The 25,585-nt window shown below is 35.1% G+C and overlaps 1 protein-coding gene across 4 annotated transcripts in view; it reads left to right on the forward strand.

Moving 5' to 3' along the window:
• The window catches only part of Gad1 (glutamate decarboxylase), a 48,476-nt gene that overhangs the window by 17,609 nt on the left and 5,282 nt on the right, over window positions 1-25,585 (forward strand). For all 4 annotated transcript variants that reach the window (XM_085188852.1, XM_085188850.1, XM_085188851.1 and 1 more), the window contains 8 exons: window positions 2,745-2,854; window positions 3,923-4,049; window positions 10,823-11,020; window positions 11,348-11,466; window positions 11,553-11,693; window positions 12,023-12,133; window positions 12,319-12,386; window positions 23,960-24,038. In XM_085188852.1, coding sequence (XP_085044978.1) covers window positions 2,745-2,854; window positions 3,923-4,049; window positions 10,823-11,020; window positions 11,348-11,466; window positions 11,553-11,693; window positions 12,023-12,133; window positions 12,319-12,386; window positions 23,960-24,038 — 953 coding nt within the window. The remainder of the gene's footprint in view (window positions 1-2,744; window positions 2,855-3,922; window positions 4,050-10,822; window positions 11,021-11,347; window positions 11,467-11,552; window positions 11,694-12,022; window positions 12,134-12,318; window positions 12,387-23,959; window positions 24,039-25,585) is intronic.

Here is a 25,585-nt window from a genome sequence, read left to right on the forward strand (position 1 = left end):
ATTATTTCTGTTCACTGTTCAAAAATGTTCACTGTTCGCATAATGCATTCTTTGGATACTTTAAAAGTTTTTGTTTGAGAATTGTTATTACTGCACTTTTTAGTAGTAGACTTTAAATTAAATATGGTGTTATGCTTTTGTATTTTATTTAAATATCAATTTAATAGTTCAGTTCATGTAACAAAGTTGCAAAACTTAGGTTTAACATATGCATATTATATCCCGATCCTGATCGGAATCGGGATCGACCCACGAGCCATAGTAACAAACATATATAAGAGTACATTCACAATACAAATGAGGAAAGCCAACACTCAAAACGAGAAAACCATTTGCACCAAAGGTTTTGAAATGTACAACTCAATAGCAGTCGGCTTATGACGTCCAAAACATAAGTTCCCACTAAATCTCATCTTTTCTATCCTCTTATTTGCTTTCATTCAAAAACAAACCTTATCACTTAAGTTTAAAGCTTAAATAAGTTATTATGTTTTTCAATGGGGAGTAACATCTGGAATGTGATGTAATGCTTGACAAATAAATTTCCCAAATAGGGGCAGTCAAATATTTGATGTGAATATATATATTATACAAAATAAACTTTATTTTCCATACATTAGAGCGGATTATCCGTGAGTTAAGGTGGTATACAATATCATGGAAATGGCTTGGTATTTTGATGAAAATTAAAAATTCCATAAATAACTATGAATTTATTTGCGCCGTCAATATTCAGTTAGTGTTATTTTTAAAGAATTAATATTAATTTCCATTAGTGTTCTAGTTTAAAAAAAATCATAGATATAAAGTAATAATTCAAATTATTTTATACATTAAAAGCAAAAACAATAAGATCTTAAGTATTAATTAGCTTTATGTTTTCTTTTTTATTAGTTATACATCATTGTATGTATGTGTGTAGTGGGTTCTCAGGCGTGCGCCTGACAGGCGAGTGATAGTATTAAGGATTATAGCGGCTGGGGTCACAGAGACCGAGGGTGCAGCGTTCGAGTGTTGTAATCTTAAAAGGCTAGTGTTTAATGTAAATAATGATCCACACTTATCTGAAAGAGCTTCTATATGTTATAGAACAGTTGAATTCAATGTTCTTTTTTCACATAAAATCTATATTTAGAATCTACAGCAGTGCAAATAGAAGTTGGTAATGGAATTATTTTTTATTATTCTGAAAAGTGTTTGTTATGTGTACGAGTATGTACATTATGACGCAATGGCACAAGCGTGTGACTGTAAGCGCACGACAAGTAATGTCTCCAGAATTCGGCAGACAGTGGGGAGTTCTTATCAACAGGCTACTTCTGCCTACCTTGCTTCATGCGGGATACAGCATGAAGCTGAAAAAAAATCACTTTTCCATATTAGACATATCAAATTTCTCAGTTACATATAGAATGTCCACTAAATACTTAAAATTATAATAATTATGATCAAAGTATCATTGAAAGCTACAACCATTATTTAATTTCAAACTTATTCAAAATTTTTAATAGTTAGACTTGCACGTGATTTTAAAAACGTAAATTTTTCACAATCATTTTTAATATTTCATCTTTCAAATCAAAAGGGCAAACAAAAATTCAAGAAAACAACACGTTCACTGATCACAGTACAAAGAAATATATTATCAAAAATATTATTCCACCTAAACCTTTAAATATTAGTAGATAAGGCTTGTAATAGCAACTAACGAAAGAAGAAAGGTATGTTAAATATGGAGAGAATTAAAAGCACATTGTGATGTTGACTCCTGACTAACTGAGTATTACAACCAAAAATATCTTTATTACAGTTAATATAACCTTATTTAAAGGAAATAAGGTTTAGAATGCTATATTTTATGATTTCCAAACGGAAAAACTAATTCTGTTTTATTAAGCCTAAATCAAAAGCATCTGTGAGGAAGAGTAGGTGACAATTGCTATTTTGAAAAATCGAGACAAATGTAAATATTTTAATAATAATATATTTTATTATAATTACAAAGCTTGGACATATTTATATAGGTTGATCTGGAAAATGTAAAAACAACGTTAACTTGTTTGGCTACTGACACGCAATGTCTCGAAAACCAGTTGAGCAGTAAGTGTGGGATATTTTAAAATTATTTATAGGATGTCTTAAAATTAGGTCCCTTTGTGTTACTGGAATTCAGCGTAAAACTAAAAAAATATACATATATATATATATATAAATGATTGCTTATAATAAGAAATAATATTACATCCCGAGAGCGTAACTAATCGCTTTGTCACTACACAAATTCCTGGACAACGCGAGGGTTGGGAATAATAGACGCAAGTTTTTAATCAATGGTCCGAAGTACCACGTGTTGCAAACGGAGGGTTAAATATTAAAAGGAAATTGCAGTTTCCTTTTTATGTTTTTATCTTCACGCTGTATCTCGCATATAGTAAGGATTGAGAAGGAAACTAGTGTCTCAACACTTCGTCTTCCACACACCGCACGATTTTTGAGACACTTTTGTATGATCTAACTGAAATGACTTGTTACCAAAGCGAGAGAGTAAAAATAATTCATTTTCCGAGTCGTAGCGATTGTATTATGTACCTACACTATGTCAATAGTAAAACCGTAGTTGTAAACATTATAGAACGGCCATCATGGCTCAGTGGGATAGTTACCTGATTGTAAACACGGTGGTCGTGGATTCAGTCTCCACCAGGGACCGGGCCGGGGGTACTAATTGCTTTATATTGTTACAGCAATCCTGCCGTACAGAGAGGACGCGAGCCCTCAAACCCGCGAGTTCCTCGCGCGAGTTGTCGACGTCCTGCTGGATTACGTGCAGAGAGTCAATGATAGGAATGAAAAGGTAGGTTAGATGCTTAAAGAAACATGTTTTTTAAATTACAATTATCTACATATATACATAAAATAAGATTTTTCCACTGACTGAGGTAAGACGTAAGTAAGCGCTGTGCGTAGAAACGTGAAATTTGGACAGGTGTTTATTTTCGTAACATATATGTTCGACATACACTAAGAACACCACCACTTGAAAAATTTTAAACCTAAAGGGATGAAAAAGGGGTTAAAAGTTTACATTACACACAAGGAAACCTTTGAATCGCCACCGATTTTAATAAAAAAAAATCAGACTCTTAAAAATGTTTTATTGAATACGTGTTTCGTGGTTTTTTAGAATTCACCCCTAAACTAAAAATAATTTCATAAACATATTTTATAAATATTCGAATAACTCAATCGGGGGAGGCCGCCCAGGTCGGCTAGTAGGTGCCATATAAGAATGATCTAAATATAGTGCATATTAAACCTCTTCCGTCACTGAGTGACTGACACACGAGGCACAGACGGAACTCTTGGCGTGATATAGTCCCTAACCTGTCTGGAGTTGGGGAAGCACTAAGAGGATTTCTCAAAAGTCCTACAAGAAAGGGAAAACATAATTTTCCATGTATTCGTCCTACTGTTAACGCATTTAAGGTTGCGGGCTGCGACTTGTTCTTTTCTATATAATAAAAAATATTTAAATTATATCATTATTATAGATTCTATTTTTTTACATTATTAAAATATGTCCCAGTAAGCTAGATACAACGGTTAAGTTAGCAACGGCTTTTAGTAGCTTGCCTATAGTCTATACATAGGTACCAAAATGTATAATGAATAAAACTGCATAAAAATACAAGCAACATATTTGAATTATTTCCAACGTTAAGTGCCACCTTTCAACCTGCAATATCTTCAAAATTGGATGGAACGTAGAAAACGGAGAGTCTTGACACTGACACTAAGATTCCTCACTAACTTGTAAACCAGTTGTAATGCGCGAAAAAAAACAGGAAGCTGCTCTGCTCTCAGAAAATGGCATTCATCTATAATTTCATAACGTTTAACAAAATGTAATTTCTTTCTCTAGATCCTCGAATTCAAGATGCCGGAAGAAATGAACAAGATGCTGGACCTACAGCTTCCTGAAGACCCTTTGCCTTTGAAACAACTCCTCGAAGACTGCAAGATAACTCTGAAACATCAGGTCAAAACCGGTAAGTATTATATTTTATTTAAACTGACAAAAAGTGAATGTTTTTACGGATTTCAAATTCGTTTAGAAAATTAAAAGCCTTACGATATTAACAAGCACGTAGCATGTTAGTACCGAAATTCTTCAACGGATTTTATTTGAAGATATAGTTGAAGTTACTAGCATTTTTTGCATAATTATTCTTTTGTATCTCGAAAAATAATACTTTTCTTCACATTACAATGATAAACTACTGAAAATTAATTTTCTATACTCCTTTTTTATAGACATTAAGCTGAAACAAAACAAAAAGAATATACCACGTACATATACAATGTGCCTAGATGTGTTTATTGCGACAGCAACTGTAAGTAACAGCGGCGATCATTGCGCGCCGTTACAGCACCTAATTGGATTGTTTGATTTGGGGGAAGGGGGGGACCTGTGTCTGTAGGTCCGAGTAAAACGATCCGTTTTTAACTTTTGAGGTACGGAACCCTAAAATATTGTAAATCCGGAATTATACGGTTTTCAAACAAATAGTTTAAATTGATATATTTCTTTTGTTTCATTTAAATAATTATTAACTATTTTTCTTATTTTCGTTTCCTCAAACATCGATTTCGCCATCCTAATCACAATTTCATTGAAGAACCTGACTGTGACCCTGCCAGCCTACTCTTGAAACTAGCATCCCACGATCAATACTAAAACTAAAAGATTAGCATAAAATAAAAAGGAAACATTAAGAACATTCTCCTTCACAATTTGTCTAAAACGCCACCAAGTCGGTCGTGTGCAAGTAATAGCGGCGTTATTCCAGGCGACTTGCCCACATAATTGAATTGTTTGCGGGCGGACGTTCTATACCCGTCGTGTCGTGCACTTTGGAGTAAAGGAATAAACGCGATGATTTCGAGTTCAAATCCAAAAAAGCGGCATCATGCCTTTTCCTGCATAAGGGGGTAAAAAGAGATGACCTGTGATGGTAAGTTCTGCGTCCTGCCGGATACCTATAGAGGGTCTTGACTGACGTACAAACGCGACACAAACGCGAGACTGTAAATGCGACAGATTGTGGGTTCGATTCCCACTCCGGAAAGTGGGGAACGGAAGTCTCCTACGGAGTGTCCTAGCACTGGGTATCTTCCTAGATACAGTGTAAAACTAAAAAATATGTCAAAAATGAAAAAGCAAGCTTAATCATCCAACAAACGTCTCCCCCGACTCGACATGCCTTTCATGTCAGCCTGCGAGCTATTACTGCGCGCTCGGTCGAGCACGTGATTGCTCCGTGCGGATGCATCGCTAGATGAAAATGTTCATCTGTTGAAGGGAAATCTTTAATTGTTCTCCGTTTTTATGTTTCGAGATTATTTGTTCTCTTAATTCATCTTTCCACATAGGTACCTTACATATATATATAAAACTGTAAGACCATTGACTGTCAGACCGATGAGGCAAAGCGCGGCGTTGAGTTTCGCCACCCAACGCTATGCGTGCAGAATTCAGCGGAAAGTGGGGAACGGAAGTGTCTTAATGGGAGCGAAATTCGTACCTACCCAGAGATATTAAACATAACAAAAATTGCTGAAATTAAAGACCTGTTTTGTCTTCAAGGATTTTGTCAAAATTCATCTTGAGAAGCTGTTTTCATTCATAGATTATTAAACTTGTATCTCAAGATTGTTCTCAAGAACGATCTCAGAATTGAGAGCAGCTTATAAATACGGGTTTTTGTTTTATAACTTCATCCATTCTCTTGTCGTCATCAGTGAAATTAAATCTATTCTAAGCCAAACCAAAGTAACCTCGGCTTAGCTTCGGTAAGTAAAGTGCACAGTAATAAAAACTATTAAGTAAAAACAATATAAGTTTAAGCCGCGTTATAAAGCGGTGATTTACGCAGAGTGCCCGCGTAGTGCCCGCCTTGTAGTGACCATACTTACTGATTAGCTGGAGACATTTTAAAATATATATTTATATTTTTTTACAATTTCACACTGTGTCGCGCATGTAGCAAGGTAGACAGATGGAACGTGGTGTCAGAACACTCCTATACCCAAAATCCGCTCAATTTCGAGACATTAAGAAAGTGATGGACCTCAGTGCCGAAAATTAAAAACATATCAACAATAAATTATGTAACGCGGAAGTTTTGAAGGGTCTAACTAATTTCATATATTTTTTACACCCAAAAACTCATAAGTATCATAGTACATCTTCCCTCTATTTACAGCGTGAAGCTATGTTTATAGTTTTAAATAAAATTTTAACTAAACTAAAAATTTAAATTGTCCCCTCTCTTGTCCTAAGCCACAGATACCCTACAGTAAATCCCCCACTCCGGGTGCTCTATGGGGCGAATTACCATAGTTTGATAGATCTGCGCCCGACCGCCCGAGCTCACGGTACGGTACGACGAGAGGTTAGAGATTGATTTTATCCATTGTGGGGAAAACCATTGTATCTCTACAAGCTGATATAAAAATGTTTATGGAAAAGGAAAATTGATTTTTTGATATCTATTCCCGGTACTCATACTATAAAGTAAAAGAAATAGTTTGGTTGAACGCACTAATCTCACGAACTGAGAGTTAAAATTGAACAAATGTTTTTATGTCAGATAATAGGCTTTGCGGATATGTTATCATTGTCTATTATGATCCTTTTATAACTAAACATTATGAGCATCGAGGAGGCCGCCAGGAGGCCGCCAGGAGGCCGCCAGGAGGCCGCCAGGAGGCCGCCAGGAGGAGGCACAGTGAAACAGCGTCTAAGTGTAAGCGCGACGGTTGTGGGTTCGACTCCCACTCGACAGGGTGATCAAATTTAAATACTTTTATTCCTCACTGTGGTAGACGAAGCGAAGCGGTATTTAGACAATACCGTGATTCAATACTCAATGTCTCTGAAAGTTGGAGCGGAAAATAAAAACGGAGTGTTTTAATACTAAGTTCCCTCTACGAATGCCCTGCCCTGCTACGAGTATAATGATAAATGGGTATGACACAAACTCTGAAGCTGCCATTTTTTGTACCCCTACATGAAAAAAAGTTATAATAAATAATCAAATTTAGTAAATATCTAGTGGGGAATATAGAAAGATATACTACCTATATAGGTTTAAGCAAATATAATACAATTGTTGGGACTCAATAGTACGTTCATTACGTGGGTTTGGGGACCCGCTAATTCAATCAAGTGTTGCGTGATCTTCTATTCTATTATCTCTTAATAAAAATATTCATATTGAGAATTAGGACATGGTGTTAATATTCAAAAGGCGTTGATTAAAATCAAACAACTTCCAATTCTAAATGTATAAAAAAGTCGGTTACTTTCCTTAATATCGAATAAAACTTTAAAATTTCCAAAAATAATTTTAATATATGTTGTTATTATTGTCTGGGTCAGTTGCTTCGTTCTTATGTTTCAGCAGAAATAATAATGTTTTAAACATACCTAAACTTTTGAATGAATGAAAATGTTTTAAATTTGTAACCTCCAGTTCAAATAGCGTGCGTGCGTCTAAACTGCCCAAAAATACATTTAATGAAATAACTTTTAAAAAATTCTCAAAACAAATGTTAATTCAAACTTAAATGACTTGAAGAACAATATATTTGGAACAACAGACGTGGCCGACGCCATTGTAAAACAAAACCGCAACGCGCCACAATGGCGGCTGATTGCTGTCACTGTGACAGCGCACGTGACCCCCGCAACGTGTGTGGGCTCCCCCAGCGAGCGTGTGTTTACTCTTTTTAAGTGTATGTTAATTTCATTTTTATTATAAATTGTGAAGGGCTAATCTTTATATAAAAGGTACTTTCTTAAGTTTTCCTTAATTCATTCACGTCTCTAAGAAATAACTGATTAAATTTCGTTCTCTTTTGTCTAAGCCAATGGATTTGAGCCTTAGAAAATAATATTATTTTTATTATATTTGAAATTTAAATTTATATTATTTTTGTAGTGTCGAAACTCAACGCCACCGAGCTGAAATAATCTGAGGCAAGAAGGTAGTTAAATAAAACATTATCTCCCATAAAGTCTTACTAAAGAAAACATAAAAAATGATAAAAGAATATCCTAAAATGAAATATAGGAAATGAAGTGTATGACACCAAGTTTATCTGCAAAGTGTTTCTGACAGCCGCGTCCCGCGGGACTCTCGCCGCTGAAGATAAGGACTGTAAAGGGGCGTTTTTTCCCAACATGCTCATATAACGTGGGTCTCGGATGGTCTGTGCTGTTTTATCATACTCTAGTCGCGCGTCACGAAGTATCCCGCATATAAGGAAATAAGCCTACTAAAATCACACAAAGTACACAATCACTCCGCACTCCGCCCCTCATTCTAAAATGTAGATTAATTTGGCATTACTCCACCTGACTCGGGAATTAATAGCGACCCCATCTGGTTACTGCGAGGGGATTGTATCGGATTCCGATGAATTTATATTATTTTTTCTTTTGCTTCCCTCTGGCACGTCGGTGTTGATTTTTGAGGGTAGTTTTGGTTTGTTTTTAGATTACGCCTTTATTTACTTTTAGTTTTGCACTGTATCTCGTATCTAGGTTCATAAGATTTTCAAGGTAAAAAAACCTATTATTACCATATCTCAAGTAAAAATCTTAATGTAACAGACTACCTACCCTTATATTTGATAGTAAATTGCGATTTGAAGAGCACGTTAACACTGTTGTCAAAGATTCCTTCAAGTTACTCGGCTTCATTTTTAGGCCTTTACAATAGTTTAATTCGTAGTAAGCTTTAATACTGTTGCTAAGTGAGGTCTCCTGCTTACAGGAATTATATAGATAGACTCGAATGCATTCAAAAAAGGTTTATTAAATATTTAGTTTACAGGTTTATAGGTTAATAATACTAGGGTAAACAGAAAAAACTTGATATTACTCCATTCCTCGATTTCCGACCCATTTTCTGTGGCGAAACTTAACACCAAGTTAAAAATTCTAACCAGAGCAAGAAAATTAAAGAATTTGAGAACACCTAACTCGAAAATTGTTAAATCCGATGTACTCTTGAATGGTGAACCCGTAGATCCTGTCCATTCTACGGTATGGACTCCATGTTGATGGATTGGATACTTAGCTCAGCAGCTTTCGCGGTCAAAAAATTAGATCATTAACTGACGTGGAAACGGCTCGACTTGCTTACTTCAGCTACTTCCACAGTACTATGTCCTATGGGATTTTACTTTGGGGTAATGCAGCCGGTATTCAACCAATATTTGTCCTGCAGAAGCGAGCTATTTGTGTAATCTATAACTTAGGCCCTAAAGACTCCTTAAGGCACAAGTTTAAAGAAATCAATATATTGACAGTTGCATCTCAATATATTTTTGAAAATGTTATGTATGTTAAGAAAAACATTAATGATTTTACCAAAATTGCACCTGTGACTCGATTGCATCGAATCCATAATTAATTTATGGGACAATGTGTACGCTTTTACAATAGGATCCCAAAGAACGTCAGAGAATTATCTATATCACGATTTAAAACAAATGTGAAAAGACGTTTGTATGTTAAAGGTTATTACTAAATTAATGATTTTATAAATGATAACACGCCCTGGGAATGAAATGCTCGCTCCCGTCTGTTCCAAAGGTATCATTGTCACAAATAATTAAATATGTATTTGTTTAAAATAAAATAAAAATAAGTCCCGCTGAGTTTCTTGCGCCGGTTCTTCTCAGGTCTGAGGCACTAACTGTTGTTAACTGGTGGTAAATTATTTTTAAAAAATAAAGGTTGTAACTTTTTATTTTGAATTAAAATATTTGAATTTGAAAAAAAACGTAAGATAGCCCTTAAGGGCCTTATTCTTATTTTTAAATATTAACTTAGAGTATTACAGACAGTTTTGAACCGTCAAGTTACATAAAAATGTCAGTAATGTGAGACTTGCAGAATAGCTACTACTACTACGGTTCAGAAGGCCCTCTCTCTTCTGCTAAGAAGAGCTGGCCAGAAACTTAATAGTTCCAATTTTATTCCTACAAATCTTTTATTATGAAGACTAATTTGACAGTGACGCTACACTGTCTTCTCTTCGTCTCCTAATAAAAAACAATACAACGCTACTTCATTTCTCTCATGGGGCTGTTTATTACAACTGAGGCCCGAGTCGACTTGTGGATAGCTTTAAATGAATAATTGTTTACATTTGGTTCCGTAATGAACTAATGATACAGTATGTATCGTGGATTGGAATCTGTGTCCCACAAGTAACATGATGGTATAAACATACATTTATGAGAGTATAAATCTCGCATTTTTCAATTTGATTTGAATCAATACAGCTCTACTAGCGAGATATTGAACATATTTTCGGATAAACCGCCCTTTGTTATATGCCAACCCTCATAATAAAAAACAGATAAGACCTATAAAATACTGTGGAGAATATATACATCCTCTTTATTCTCATAATATCTAGACACCCTTAAAAAGTAGCCATTACTACATTATACCTCGTATCTTACAATTCTGACTTTGTAAGCGATGTTTACAGTGCCACAGATATCAATCGGGTCGCGTAATGGCGCGTGGTATTGCTTCCGGCCAGGCTTTGATGGCGGCTTCCTTATTCAGTTTGTTACATCATGACGTTTTGTGTAGTTTTCCTTTTGTTATGATACTTATTTCATTTTATATTCACGTATCACTAGCTTTACATTGTACTCTGTCACTATGCCAACACGCTGCGCCACTATTGCCTACCTCTTACAAAACACTGTACTTCTCCATATTTTTCCCAAGGACACCCCCACTTCTTCAACCAGCTGTCCTGCGGGCTGGACATCATCTCCCTGGCTGGCGAATGGCTGACTGCCGCCGCTAACACCAACATGTTCACGTACGAGATCGCGCCAGTGTTCATACTGATGGAGAACGTCGTTTTGGAAAAGATGAGGGATATGATTGGGTGGAAGAGCGGTGACTCTATTTTAGCTCCAGGTACATATTTTTTCGGAATTTGAAGCATAATAAGTGTTGAACTTGTTTATTAAAATGTAAAATTACTAATTTTCTTGTTCTTATATTTACTCGCAAGTGGAAAGGGGCATGCTACTACATAATTATATTTTTTAAAAATCTGTCCCCATTTTTGATAACATACGAGTTTACAAATTAGACAATATGGTGACTAACATCGTAGTAAATGATAGACAGACGGGGGTTGAAACGTACAAACTGACCATTCTTAATATGAACAACTTTTTCATATAGTATGCATGTATTTTAATACAAGTTTAATCATTTTTAATAAATTTTCTCTAACAGGTGGTTCCGTATCGAACTTGTACGCATTTCTGGCTGCTCGTCACCACAAGTTCCCGCAATACAAAGAGAAAGGCCTCAGCAGCATTCCTGGACACCTCGTCATGTTCACATCCGATCAGGTAAAAGAGCTTATTTACTATGCTAGTATTAGCGATTTGAGGGTACAACGTTGTACATAGCAGTAAATATTTGTTTCCCTGCACAGTGCCACTACTCAGTGAAGTCGTGCGCGTCCGTGTGCGGGCTCGGCACCGACTACTGCGTGTGCGTGCCTTCAGACCACCGCGGGCGCATGATACCGGCCGAGCTGGAGCGGCTCGTGCGGTACCACAAGGACAGGGGCAACGTGAGTAGACCGAGTAGACCGGGGAGACCAGGTTGAGGGGAAGGAGAGCCCATGTAAACCTAAGTGGATTTAGTTGAAGAATGTTTTTTTTTTTTATTTGGGAGACTAAAGATAATGGAAAGAATATATCATTTTTATTTATAATGGTACATTTTTTCTGTTAATGAAGTTTCATCGTTTCGTTTCATTTTATGCACTTTGTTGTAATATTTTTTGAGCATAAACTCTTTAAAAATTAATTCATTAATAAGTTTAATATATTTTTTTGTTCGTCAAAATATTAGAATTAAAGGATATATAAACGAAATTTTTAAAACTTTATATCATAGGTACCTTTCTTCGTGAACGCCACATCCGGAACGACAGTGCTGGGTGCCTTCGACCCGCTCGTGGAGATCGCTGACATCTGCCAGAAATACGACATGTGGATGCATGTTGATGTGAGTTACACGTTTGATAAATGTTCATTTATTTTTTAGCTTCACCTGCATCACGTGAGCGTGATGGTATGAGTACCAAGGTACACACGCGCACACTCATACTCTAATATACAGCACTACGGTTCTAGCATTAGAACAAACTGTATATGTATCTTAATTAGTGTAATAATCAGTGATCACTGCAGGCGGCGTGGGGCGGCGGCCTGCTGTTCTCCAAGAAGTACCGACACCCGCGACTCACCGGGATTGAGAGGTGAGTCTTACCGCTTCAGGGAATCAAATATGCAATTTTGATTTGATTTAACAAAAAAATCGGCACTTTTAAAAGTGTTCATTTTGTGCTCTAAAGAAAGACGTTTTTTTAGTTTTTGGGACAGGTTCAGCATTATTACTTTACAGGTCAATAATTTGTTAAAAAGTTAAGTAAAAATTTTGTTTGTTGAAAAGATCAAAAGAAAAGAATATGTAATAGTTGTTATACAAGTGTGCGATGCAAATGAGGGTTATATATTTATTAGTCTATCTATTTATGTATGCTGCTCCTATGTGGCCTTCTAGACACTAAACGTGTTGCCTCCACGAAAACCGGTGGTCATATTGTCAAAAATCGATAACTAAAAATGTTGTAAGGGAGCTCACATTTCCTCATAATATACATAAAATACTCCGGGAATCGAACCCACAGTTCATACATGAGGGCGCTAAGAGTTCACGGTTCCACAGTCGTTAATTCGCGCGCATTAGCGTCCATCAATCATCGGCGTTAAATACCGCCGTAACGCGTAATGCGGCGCGCGCGGGAACTCGAGCGTTACTTCAGTGTAGGGTGCTATTAACGTAGGTCGGTTAAGGAATTTGTGGAGAAAGACTGACAGACACGGTGTTGATATCCCGAAATGTCTTTTTTATCTTTATAACCATAAAGCTAATATCTTTGCAGCACAAATAGAGGGAACGTTTCCTACTTTCCGCTCACGCTACATTTTGTCTTGTTACCAGAACGTGAAAACGTGGGATAATTTATTCCAGTGTATTATATCGATATAAGATGTTTTTCCATTCATAATATTTAAAATATCCTAATACGAAAAAAAAACTTATAAATTTTCAAGTAACTAAAATATTTATGTAAGTGGCAACCCTACATCTCGGATTAGCCGACGCCAGACGCGTCTGTCCGTACGTCAGACGTGAGTTCTGAACTAAATGTATCGTTATTTTGTATTGAACGAACTTTCCTAAGATTGAGCTTAAATTTAGCTTAACGATTTGCTATAATAATGCCCGCGGCGCCGGGCGCCGGGCACGAGCGTGTGACTGTTAACGCTACGGTTGTGAGGTCGATAGCAACAAAACAAAGAGTAATCATTGTGTTCCGCCACTCAACAAGCAGTTTAATCCTGCATACAGCATATACGGCATACAGCGTTTGTTTGTAAGAAACATCACACACTATTCTTATAGCAATCCATCTTAAAAATCCTGCATTTTTGTATGAGCATTTAAAATCTCCGCGCGCACCCTCGCGGGACCAATCAATTAAATACCCCCGAGGCCCCGAGGGTAAAAAACAATGCACTCTCCCATTTATCACGTGAAATGAACGACTCACACCGTACTAGCCGAATGTATTTTTCTTTATTTTAGCTTCACGCTCTTTCCCGCAGATAGCAGGAAAGAGAAAGAAGCGTTAAGACACTCCGTTTTCAACTTTTCCGCCAAATTTTCTAAACATTGCATATTGAGTAAAAATGATAGTTTTTGTCTAGTTGTTAATAATTTAGAGCTTGTGATGGATATTCCTATGACTCGTGACCGGCGTGTTAGTGTCTATATGGGAGTGTCTATATGGGAGTGTCTATATGGGAGTGTCTTAGGACATTTAGCCATCATCATCATATCTGTAGAAAGATATTTTATAATGGTACTTTTCCGTATTAAGTTGACATTGAATTCTAGGTACAATTGTGCTTTGCTTAACCAGATAACGGAACCGACAATACCTATTTCTGAATATAAATATTTCCATGAGGGGGAATCGAATCTATAACCATCACATGCACAATGATTGACGTCGGTGTGGCGCGTCGGGAGGCAGCTTCTCTTCTAAATGTAATCCGGGATTAGCTTAAAAGCGTGTTCGGACGCAACTGTGTCAATATATAAAACCTATATATAAATATTATATATAGATGCTAAATATTTTTTGTATAAAGTTCTTTAGTCCGGGAATTGATGATTAAATTCTGGACTAAATTATTTTCCTTTTCCTGCTCTGGTTAGATTTAAATTCATAGCGGAAAAGACATGTCATAAAAGATAAAAAAATGCAAAACAAAATAACCAAAAAAAAATGTGCAATTTTGACTTGAAAAAAGCCCGTTCAAATGGTTGAGCTCATGAGAAGATACAGGCAAAGAAACTCATGGCCACTCTTTTTAAATACCAACATTTGTTATAAATCACAATTAACAATTTTAACTTAGAAATAGAGCAACTCATTTCCAAACATCTTTATCGCGAACATAATCTTTAACAGAGTAATATGCTTTTTGGCAGAGCCTGTGCTTTACCACTTTTTTAAATTTGTTCAGTGATAAATTAACCACGTCGTTTGGAAGTTTGTTATAAAAGTGTATACTTTGACCTACGAATGAGTGAGACACTTTATGGAGCCTAGAGAAGGGCACAGCAAGCTTATTTCTATTTCTTAAATTATATTGATGGAGGTCACTGTTTTTATTAAATTTATTAATATTCTTATGCACATATACTAAGTTGTCGTAAATATATTGGGAGTGTAGTGTGAGGATGTTAAAGTCTTTGAATTTATTCCTTAGTGACTCCCGTGGACCCATTTTATAGACTGCTCGGACAGCCCGTTTTTGGAGCACAAAAATGGTATCTATGTCAGCGGCACTGCCCCAAAGTAATAGGCCGTAAGACATAATGCTATGAAAATAGCTGAAGTATACTAAACGCGCGGTGTCAACATCGGTCAGTTGACGAATCTTGCGGACAGCATACGCTGCCGAACTAAGTCTACCAGATAAAGTTTCTATATGCGGACCCCATTGTAACTTAGCATCTAATGTTATACCTAAGAAAACAGTTTCATGAACTACTTTAAGTTCCTTATTGTTCATCAAAACCCTGGTTTCTACTTGTTGAACATTCTTAGTAAAGAACCTGATACATTTAGTTTTACTACTATTTAAAAGCAAGTTATTGGCACTAAACCAGTGTAATATCCTAGAAAGAGCATTGTTTACATCGTCAATTTCCAATTGCCGTCTATTAACCTTAAAAACTAAAGATGTATCATCTGCAAACAACACCATTTCACAGATATCTCTCATAAGGTGAGGTAAGTCATTAATGTACAAAAGGAACAAAAACGGACCCAGAATAGAGCCTTGTGGCACCCCCAATGCTACAGGTGACCCGTGTGATAGTTTCCCGTTGACATTTACCTTTTGAATCCTATCACTTAAATAAGAAGTGAGAAGATCCAAAGCAATGCCTCTTATACCATAGTGGTGTAGCTTCCTGATAAGAGTTTTATGCTGCACACAATCAAATGCTTTGGACAAGTCACAAAACACCCCAAAGGCATCACGTGACTCCTCCCAAGCCGCGAATACACTCTCTAATAATTTGACCCCAGCATCAGATGTTGACCTTCCACGAGTGAAACCAAATTGACCTGTGTGCAGTAATTTTATTTTATCGAACGAAATAAACGTTGCTTGGCCTCGGCTTGGTTTTCCTCTTTTGCTTTTTATAATCAAAAAACAAAATGAAGTATGCTTGCTGTAAATCTATGGCTGGAGGTGCGGCAGATGGAATTTCATGCAGCAAATGTGGACTTATGTTCCATTATAGTTGTTTAAATGCAGCAAGTACTAAAAAGTCAGCAATACAAGATGTAATTAACTGGATTTGCCCCCATTGCAAACTCGCCTTGCCCAAGCAAATCAACAATGACAACACGCCTATCCGAGGTCATATGTCAAGGTCAAAGTGTAGTGAGAATATTAATTTACGTCGAGGAGCCTGTGAAATGGACTCGTCCTGTCAATCTGATGATACTTCCTTCCTGGATCAAGTGAGGTTTATAATAACGTCGGAAATTTCTATTTTGAGAACTGAAATTAAATCATCTATTGCTCCCTTACTTAACGACCTAAGATGTGTTCGTGAAGAGGTATCTGGTATTAAAGATAGTTTGGATTTTGTTAATAATAAATTTGAGGAATTAAATAAGAGAGTTGACAACTGTGAATCTGAAATTAAGCACTTCTCTGCGCAATGCTCGGATTTAAATTCCTTTAAATCTAAAATGGATGCCGTTGAAATTGAAAATAATAACAGAGAACAGTGGTCCCGGAGATCTAACGTCGAAATATATGGAATTCCCGAAAAAAAGAATGAAATTCTCAACACGATTATTCAGAGCATTGCTGACAAAGCAGATTTTAATCTCAATATCAATACGGACATTGATTTCGTAACAAGAGTTGCAGCTAAAGATAAAAGTGTTAAAAAGAATAAACCTATAATTGTAAAATTTCTCTGCCGTTGGAAGAAAGATGAGTTCCTCTCGCGGATCAGGAAACTTAAACTAAAGTGTCATGATATAGGGTTTATGTCTAATAATAATACTAGTATTTACTTCAATGATCATCTGACTAGCTCTAATAGACTATTGCTTCAAATGGTAAAAAAAACTGCAAAAGAAAAGTTTTATAAATATGTGTGGGTAAAAAATTGTAGCATCATGGTGCGTCGGAATGATACTAGTCCTGTCTTACATATTATTAATTCAATTGATTTAAAAAAAATTGCTTAAGTGCCATCGCAATTTGTTTAATATTTTATTTTTATATAACGTTGTATGCCTTGAATTTTAATTGTATTGATTTTTTATTTATTGAATTTGGCTTTTTACTCGAATTTTTGTTTCATATACGTTTTTTAAAGAAAAATAGTTATTATTGGTTCTGCTTTCACTTAGACGAGATATTTTTTGCAGCTTTGGCTTTTATAAAAAGAATTAATACATTTTTATTGCACATCTGGTATTGGTTTGTAATATGGGTACATTACAACTTGTTCTTTAATGTAATGTTTATAAAAAATTATAACTTTTTAATCAGTTATGAAGTTAGACGGTTAATATTTATCTTTTATGATGGTTTAGTGTGTAATTTAATCTATATCATTCTACATGGCTAATGATCTTAGTATTTTATATCAAAATGTCAGAGGGCTTCGATCTAAGACTAATATATTTTATAGAAATCTTATAAACATTGACTGTGACATAGTTTGCCTCAGTGAAACGTGGTTAAATGATTCCATATTGGACTACGAATTTTTCGATGCCCGCTATGCCATTTACAGAAATGATCGTGATTATGCTTCACGTGGAGACACACTTGGTGGAGGTGTCTTAATTGCAGTTCGGTCACATCTACATGTTAACTCATCGTCAACAGTCAAATTATCAAATTCGGTAGCTGAAGTAGTGAGAGTCTCCGTTTCGCTTCATTTATCTCCTTCGTCGAGGTTATTGCATCTTTATTGTTGTTATTTTCCTCATGGAAAATACCATTATGAATCACTGTGTGAATTTTATGAGTTGGTATCTTCGGATATCGTGTACTACCCTAACGATTATTTTTTAATAGTTGGAGATTTTAACATCTCAAATGCTAATTGGAAGTATTTTGACAATAGAATGAATCTCCAAAATTTTGCTACTAATGACATTTTCGTGGACTCCATTTACCATTTTCTTAACTTTAATAATTTTGAACAATATAACACTATATGCAACATTAATAATAGATACCTTGATCTAGTGATTGGAAATTGTGAATGTTCGGTAACCAGGTGTAACGATCCTTTGGTACCCGAAGACACACACCATCCTACTTTAAGCATTTCTCCTAAGATCGATTACACATCTCGTAAAATTTCTATTCCCTCTCGTACTGTGCGTATGTTTCATATTGCAGACTATATCGAAATTAATAAAGTTTTAGCTGAGTTGGATTGGTTAGATTTGCTTGATGAGACTGACATTACAAATGCAGTAGACCTATTTTATGGAACCATAAATGAAATTATCTGTAATATGATACCCAATAAAACCGTCTGTGGATATCGCTATCCGTTTTGGTATTCTAATTCCTTAAAGAAAATTATTGCAGAAAAACTTAGATATCATAAAAAATGGAAAATATACAATAGACTCATGGATTATGATTCTTTCAGCTTATTACGCAATAGACAAAAGAATACTCAAATCGTTTGTTATGAGAATTACATTTATAAAGCTGAAATTCAAATTAAAAGAAACAGTAAATATTTTTGGAAATTTGTTAAATCAAAGGTAACATCTAATTGTTTCCCTGATACCATGTTCTATAATGATGTTGTTGCTGCTGGAGGTGAAGATATTTGTCACCTTTTTAGCAAATATTTCAATTCAGTCTATCAACCTTCTTCTTCTTGCGGCGTGGCTGATGACTTTGTCTCAACAGGTTCAAACATAAGTATTAATTCTGTAATAATAACACAAAATAAAGTTGAGAAGTACTTAAAAGACCTCGATGTTAATAAAGGCTGTGGCCCTGATAGTCTACCTCCCTTATTCTTAAAATCTTGTTCTAAAACTTTAGCATATCCTATTTACTTACTATTTAACAAATCGTTTTTTACTGGTGTGATGCCATCTATTTGGAAGCGCTCCTATGTAGTACCAGTGTTCAAGTCCGGTGATAGACATAATATACAAAATTACAGACCAATCCCTAAGCTGTGTGTCATAGCAAAAATGTTCGAAAAGATTATATATGATTCCATTTTTCCTTTATTACGTACTGTTGTAATAGAACAACAGCATGGGTTTGTTACCCAAAAGTCAACGGAGTCTAATCTCTGTGAACTGGTGCATCGAGTGTCTTCATCTATGGATGAAAGTTCACAGGTGGATGTCGTGTATACCGACTTCTCCAAAGCCTTTGATAAAATTTCTCATTCTATCCTTATATACAAACTAAAGGAAGTCGGTATACATGGTGATCTGCTGAGGTGGCTATGTTCGTATCTCCAAAATCGTAGTCAAGCAGTTACGGTCAAGGGTCATTGCTCGTCTTTCGTTCCTGTTACCTCAGGTGTTCCCCAGGGATCTCATCTTGGTCCCCTACTGTTTAATTTATACATAAATGATGTCATCCACATAGTTAAATGTTCATCTGTTCTTCTATACGCAGACGATATGAAAATTTGTAGAAGGATCTCGTCTATATCTGATTGCTTACTTTTACAGGAAGATCTTAATATGCTAAGCTTATATTGTAAGAAAAATTCTTTATTTTTAAATATTAATAAATGTAATGTCATCTCGTTCACTCGTAAACGCTATCCTTTTGCATTTGACTATCGTCTTGACGGTACTCAGCTAATTCGAGTGTCTGAGGTTAGGGACCTGGGTATACATCTAGATAATAAACTTAACTTTAATTTACATATCAACAGAACGATAGCTAAAGCATATCGCATGCTTGGCTTTATCTTTAGAATTTCCAAAGATTTCAAAAAAACAAGCACTCTGATACTTTTGTACAATTCTTTTGTTAGACCTATTCTTGAATACGGTTCTACTGTTTGGAACCCACACTATAAAACATATATTAACCGGTTAGAATCTGTTCAAAATAAATTCATTAAATTTGTACTTTTTAAAAAACAAACCTTAAATGAGGCTAACAATTGTTTTAAGATATTATCACTCGCCAATAGAAGATTAATTAGGGACCAACTTTTATTATTTAAGATAATTAAAAATCAAATGAACTCCCCGTTTCTTTTGAGCTGCATTAATTTCAGATGCCCGCGAAGATCTGTGCGTAATCCATTACTATTTAATACATCCGTTACTAGAAGCCAGCATGCACAAAATATCTTTGTCAATAGAGCCTGCACCAGCTATGATAAATTGTTTGCCAATATTGATATTTTCAAAATTAATGATGTCAATGTTTTAAAAAGAATTCTAATAAATTGCTGTACTTGTGATTAATTTATATAAATTATGTATATTTCATTTTGTATAGGGCAAATTGGATTATTTCATTTAATTTGATATAATAATAATAATATAATAATAATAAAATAATAATGAATATATATATATATATATATATATATATATATATATATATATATATATATATATATATATATGTGTGTGTGCGTGTGTATGTATTGAATTAATAAATTGAATTATTTTTTTTTTCTTAATGTAATTTTGTAGTATATTTTATCTTGTGTTCATTGTTTGTATCTATAAATTGTATGTGGAAACTTAATTGGATTGTGTGTCATCTTTTATATTTGTAATGTTTGTGTATTTTGTATTCTGTGTGTTTCCCTAAAATATAAATAAATAAATAAATAAATAAATTTATTTTTATTAAAATAAGTAAGAAGCTGACTGAGTATCAGCTTTTCAAAAATTTTACTAAACGTAGGTAGTACTGAAATCGGTCTGAAATTTGTGGGGTCTTGCGTACTACCTGATTTAAACAATGGAGTTATTTTACTATATTTCATCAAATCAGGAAACACTCCACAATCAATACATCTATTAAAAATTGTAACTAAATCAGGAATCAAAATATCAATTAAAGAATTTATGATATTAACTGAGACACCCCACAAGTCGGCTGTCTTTTTCATACTAATTGATTTGAAAGCTACACTAATGTCTGAATAATTTACATGACGGAAAACGAAACCATTATAAAATTCGGGAACATTGTCTTTAATTAACGATTCTGCAATAGTGGTGGAAGAACCTAAATCGTTTGTTAGACTGACTGGGAAAGTAGAGAAAAACTTTTCAAATGCAATGGCCACTTCCAAATCGGAATCAACAATGTGACCGTCAATACTAAGTTTAAAATTAGAATCTTTCACCCTAGTTCTCCCAGTCTCGGCATTAACAACCTTCCAAGTGGCTTCAATTTTATTATTACTATTTCTGATTTTTGTTTTAATAAATAAAGATTTAGCAATTTTGCAAACTCTTTTGAAAATTTTAGAGTAAGATTTTAAGTACTCTTTAAACTCTTCACCACTATTAAACTGTTTCTCATAATATAACATATACAGTGTCTCCCTACTCTTATAAATACCTGCTGTGGCCCAGTCTCCAAAGATAGGTCTATCAGTAATTGTAATCTCTTTGGGAGTAAATATTGAATGAAATTTATTAATAAAAGAGTAAAAAAAATAATTGTACAAAGAATTGGGAGGTAAAGTTATATCTAAAACTAGTAAATTAGTTAGTAAACTAACTCTCATACGTTCCAAACGACTAGCTGTGACAGGTACAAAAGCAATTCTTTTCTTAGCCACCTGTTTTTTCTTACTATAGAATTCTACTAGCTGACCAGAGTGGTCAGAATCCAATTTATTAATAATGCTTTTGTAGCATGGAATAATGTCAGTCAATATGTTATCTATACAAGTACTAGTCGTAGGAGTTATTCTGGTTGGCTCCATAAATAAATTAAGTAAATTGTGTGACTTAAAAAGACTTAATAAATTAATGGTGGGATTTAAACTTTCCAAAATATTAACATTAAAGTCCCCACACACTAACAAAGGCTTACCCGACTTGGTAAGTTTGCTTAAGGCCTCATCCATTACTTCTAAAAATAATTCTAAATTGGCGGAGGGAGGTCTGTATACACATATAACAATGAATTGCTCTAATTGAACACACGCTAATTCGATAGAACATTCTACAGAAAGGGACACAATATCTTTCCGTTCTTTGAACTTAAGGTTCTTGTTTAATATTATAAGCGACCCCCCGTGTATTGTGTTGATTCTGCAGAATGAGCTTCCTACCCGGTGGTTTCTGAAATTAAACATGAGCTGGTTCACCTTTAACCAATGTTCAGTAATACACAAAATACTAATTTCCTCCGAGTTCATGAATAATTCCAGCTCTAGCTGCTTGCCCCCCGTCAAGCAACAGATGTTCTGATGAACTAATCTAATAGACTTAACATTTTTTTTATTATTTTTGCATGGATATTGTGATGTGCAATGTGCGTTATTATTGTAATTTAATTGTAAAGCTGGCTGGATCAAATTTTTGGAATTTTTGGAATTTAATAATAAATTAGAGCTAGAGGTTTCTACCTCTGTTGTCTGAGAAATTAATTTAAATGTTGAGAAATGTCAACAGAGTGTAAATTATTAGACATAATGTCAGAATAAATTGGAATGTCAGTCTGCTCAATAGAAGCAGTTGAAGTAGTAGCCAAGTTCTTGGCTGATAAGTCAAAATAATAGGATAGCACAGAAGCTATCTGTCTCTTAAACCTATGACCAAAATAATATTTACTTTGAGTCAGAAATAAAGTTTTACTAACTATTTTGTTAGTGTCAATTAAATGAAATTTGTCATTATATGTGCTTATTGTGTGCAGAGTAGAGTTTAGCTTATATCTGTAATTATTTTCCGCTTCTGGCTGATTTTTACAATAAGGAAATGTAAACAAAATTATTTTACTTATATCTAAGTTTAATAATGACTTACAATACTCATTTAACTGTTTTTTGTTTAAATTTATTTATTATTGTTTTTTGTAAAAATTACTTGATAATATAACAAGTTTGTCACACTTATTAAATTTATAACTTAAACTTCTCTGCATGAGAACTTCAAAGGATGCTGACGGATAACAAAAACTAACAGCTGACTGTCCCGGTAAACAAGAATTCAAAATTGAACCCATATTCCTTCCAATATCATCACTAAATAAAACTATGTTTTGTGCATTAACTAATGAACTAGGTTCATGAATTGATGCACGAAATGACTGCTGTGACCTGAACCTACTACTACTATTATTATGAAGGCTGTCACACAAGGGGTTGGTCAAGGGGACACACACCGGAGTACTTGCAGGTGATTGCTGTGATGAACGGGCACAATCACAAGAGTGATTGTTGATTAAAGAATCAAAACGTTCAGTGTTATTTGTGGACAGTGTAATAAGATTGTCCATCGCCTTGGAATACTCTTGTATTTCGTTCAATGAATTGACATACTTTTTATTAAGTATATCAAGGGAGTCTTTTAAATAATTAATTTCACTTTGTAGTGCTTGTGTATCAGCTTCATAATTTAACCTACACTTATCTAGTTTTTTTGTGCACATTTCTAAATCATCATATAGTTCCAATTTCTCCTTACTTAATTTTGCACACTTGGACATATAACTATGTTGTTTTATTAATTTTTTAGTTTTGACAATAAACTTATTGATTTTTATGTATTTTTTTAGTTTGCTTCTACTGCAGTGAGGCAGACTTGATCCTTTTTTAAGATTGAATAACGATGTGTCATTCTTGGTGAGATCAATAATTGAGTGACTATGTCTGTCCAACACAGGAGAAACCAACTGCGGGGCACTCTCAACTAACTCATTATACAAGCTAATATTATGTAACACGGTAGCATTCTGAGCATCCTCCTGTAACTTAGTAATGAGTGTGTGAGCCTCTCGCAGCTCCTGCTCCAAGGTAGTTATCCTAATAAGGGCCTGCTCATATTCATCGCTGCACCGGTCAAACTTATCTACTAAATCTTTGAGAAGTCTCGAGTGGGAATCGAATCCACGAAAATCCTAATTACAGTCTGGAGGTATCCTACTACGCCACGTTGACCTTAAAATAAGAAAAAAATGCATTATTTAATTTTACTTAGTAATATAGATATTTTATCTGTAACAGAGCTGACTCCGTGACCTGGAACCCTCACAAGCTGATGGGCACGCTCCTGCAGTGCTCCACTGTGCACTTCAAATATGAGGTACGTGTAATTGTATAGATACTTACTGATACTTGATAGCTTCACGTTGTATCTCGCACGTAGCGGGGTAGCGGGGTGGCGGGGTAGCGGGATAGCGGGGTAGCGGGATAGGCGTGCCTTGACACCAGAGCACGGAGCAAATATTTCTGAATTGTATTAAATTATAATTTATTTTGTGTATAACCTTTATGAAATTGTATGTGCTTCTGCTCGCAAAGAAGAAGAAAATAATACCTATATAAATGTGAGTAGTAGATAATAGTGGGCTGTAAATGCGGGTTTTCCTGTGTAGGTACATCCCGGTCTCGCGGGAATTTCCGAGAAAATTGTAGTCTATATGTTGTTCCACAGTTTGTCTATCTTCCAATGAAAGTCCCATAAAAACAATAAAATTCTTCAGCAGTTCCAGAGAGTACCCGCAGACAAAAAGAAATTAAATGTAAATAATTATATTTACTTATAAAAATATTATGCAGAAATCGCAGACGTATATTTAATTTTATATATAAAATTAAATGTATGTCTGCGAATTCTTATATTTTCATCAATTAGGTCTCTCTGCCTACCTTATAAAAACACAGTTTGCTAGCAACAAGGGACAAAGTCAACACTGCGGTCCGGAGATAGGGGCAGACAAACATATTGACATGCAAATTACGAAGGGAGCAAGGGGGCGCTATCTGTCGCCGGACAGATATTTACCCTTCCTCTTATTTTGGTGGGATTATAATAATTAACGAATAATAGATGTATTTTAATGTCGTGTGTTGATTAATAATTACAGACGTTACAGAATTTAAGAAACTTCTATAACACTGTGATACGGAAATACCGTTCCGTACCTTTAAAAGGAAAACGGAATCTTAGTAAGATCACTTTGTTACCTGCCTGTTCGCCTGTCCGCCTGTCCGCCTGTCCGCCTGTCGATACCATTTATCTCGAGATCGCGCGGAGGTATCAATCGATTTTTATAAAATTTGAAATTCAGACTCTTATAAATATTTAATTGAACACGTGTTTCATGATTTTTTAGAATTTACCCCCTAAGGGTGCAAATAAGGGGCTGAAAGTTTGAATGGAATTTTTTTTAAATCGCCACCAATTTTTATAACATTTGTAATTCAGAAAAAAGAAATTAAATCAGCCTCAGGCTGTATCCCGCACACAGCAGGGTACAGGGGCAGGCAGAGGGAACCTAGTATTAAGACACTCCGTTCCCCACTCTCTGCCTAATTCTGGGGGCATTGCGTGTTGAGGGGCAGATCTCAACGCCGCGCTTAGCCTCGACATCAAGGCGAATAAATGGAAATATAAACGTAACTTAATATTTCACTTCCTCAAGTGAGACGACTGCCTTAATTTGTAATTTAGACTCTTCAAAATATTGCATTGGACACTTCTTTCATGGCTTATTAGACTTCAGCCCCGAGGGTGTAAATAAGCAGGCGAAGCCGCACGCGTGCGCTAGTCATAATATGAAAGAGGTCTAAAACATTTCTCAACAAAATTAAAATTAAACGTAAAACTTTCAACCGCAGCTAATTCGA

This window comes from Heliconius melpomene, chromosome 7, assembly GCF_056956725.1.
Source record: "Heliconius melpomene rosina isolate 202511_hmr_F chromosome 7, ASM5695672v1, whole genome shotgun sequence".
In the NCBI taxonomy this organism is placed as follows: Eukaryota; Metazoa; Arthropoda; class Insecta; order Lepidoptera; family Nymphalidae; genus Heliconius; species Heliconius melpomene.